The 1,078-nt window shown below is 36.6% G+C and overlaps 1 protein-coding gene across 1 annotated transcript in view; it reads right to left on the reverse strand.

Annotated features, from left to right (window-relative positions):
* Positions 1-405: 405 nt before the first annotated feature.
* LOC107098824 (vesicle transport protein GOT1B-like) overlaps positions 406-1,078 on the reverse strand; it is a 12,248-nt gene continuing 11,575 nt past the window's right edge. The window contains exon 4 of the mRNA XM_015396681.1: positions 406-957. Coding sequence (XP_015252167.1) covers positions 919-957 — 39 coding nt within the window. The 3' untranslated portion in view covers positions 406-918. The remainder of the gene's footprint in view (positions 958-1,078) is intronic.

Here is a 1,078-nt window from a genome sequence, read left to right on the forward strand (position 1 = left end):
TTACTTTGCTGTCCAGGTGAAGTTAGGATTCAACTTGTTCCCATTTCGTCTGAATTTTACAATCATCTTTTGTTTATATTCAGGATGAGATGATTGTTTCTACATAACTCACCAGCTTTCTATACTCAGCTTCTTCTCCCTCTCTTTCAAACCTTCTGTTCAACATACAGGAAACATGCTTTACTTGACAGCACTCATAGTCAAACGGCCGATGTTTCCATTTGATTATTTCTATAATCAATAAAATTACTAAATTACCAAGAAAAAAAAATAATGCAATGTTTTAGGTGCATACATACGGATTATTTTTTTGTACAATGACTGAACAGGGCTGCTTCATACACGATCATTTATCATTACATCGGGAAAACTTACCAATACAGAAGTATGAAACAAGATGCCACAGCCGTTAAAAAAATAATTTATCCTCAAGCTGTAATAGGCAGCCCAGACTTAAAACAAATTAAACAACAGAAAGTTTAAATGGAGAAACAGTACAATGGTGATAGATTTAATGCAATGAGAAAAATAACAAAACAACAAAAATATATCTGTTGGAAGATAATCTATGGCACAGAAATCAAATTTGGCAAACTCAAGTCCCGCTTTTCCTCCATGTTCAGACGTCCTGTAGTTTGGTGGATCAATAAGGCAAATAGGGTCTACCTCCAACATTTTCAAAGAAAAGTCAGGAAACAGGAGGGGAGGAACCAAAGTATTTATGGTGATATTGTTGGGTTTTAGTTACTCGATCCTTTAAAGACTGGTGAGTGCTGGAAATACTCGGTGGTATTAAAAAAGGAAGCAGTCTTTGTTGGCTCGAGTGAAAAATCTGAATTACAGCCACTTTCAATTCAGGGTAACGTGGGAGAGGATTAGAAAACCTGCTGAAGTTCAACCGGGTAGAAAAAGTCCGGGTTATACCATCGTGTTGCTCTCGCTTGCTCTGTCCACATACTGAAAATAAAGAGAAAAAAAGGAACATTAGTGAGTGTAGAAGACAAAGTGGGGAAAAAACAGGCAGCATATCTGATTAAACAACTGAGAAACTCCTCCTAATGACATGATGAAGGAAACC

This window comes from Cyprinodon variegatus, unplaced genomic scaffold, assembly GCF_000732505.1.
Source record: "Cyprinodon variegatus isolate N-32 unplaced genomic scaffold, C_variegatus-1.0 Scaffold813, whole genome shotgun sequence".
Classification (NCBI taxonomy): domain Eukaryota; kingdom Metazoa; phylum Chordata; class Actinopteri; order Cyprinodontiformes; family Cyprinodontidae; genus Cyprinodon; species Cyprinodon variegatus.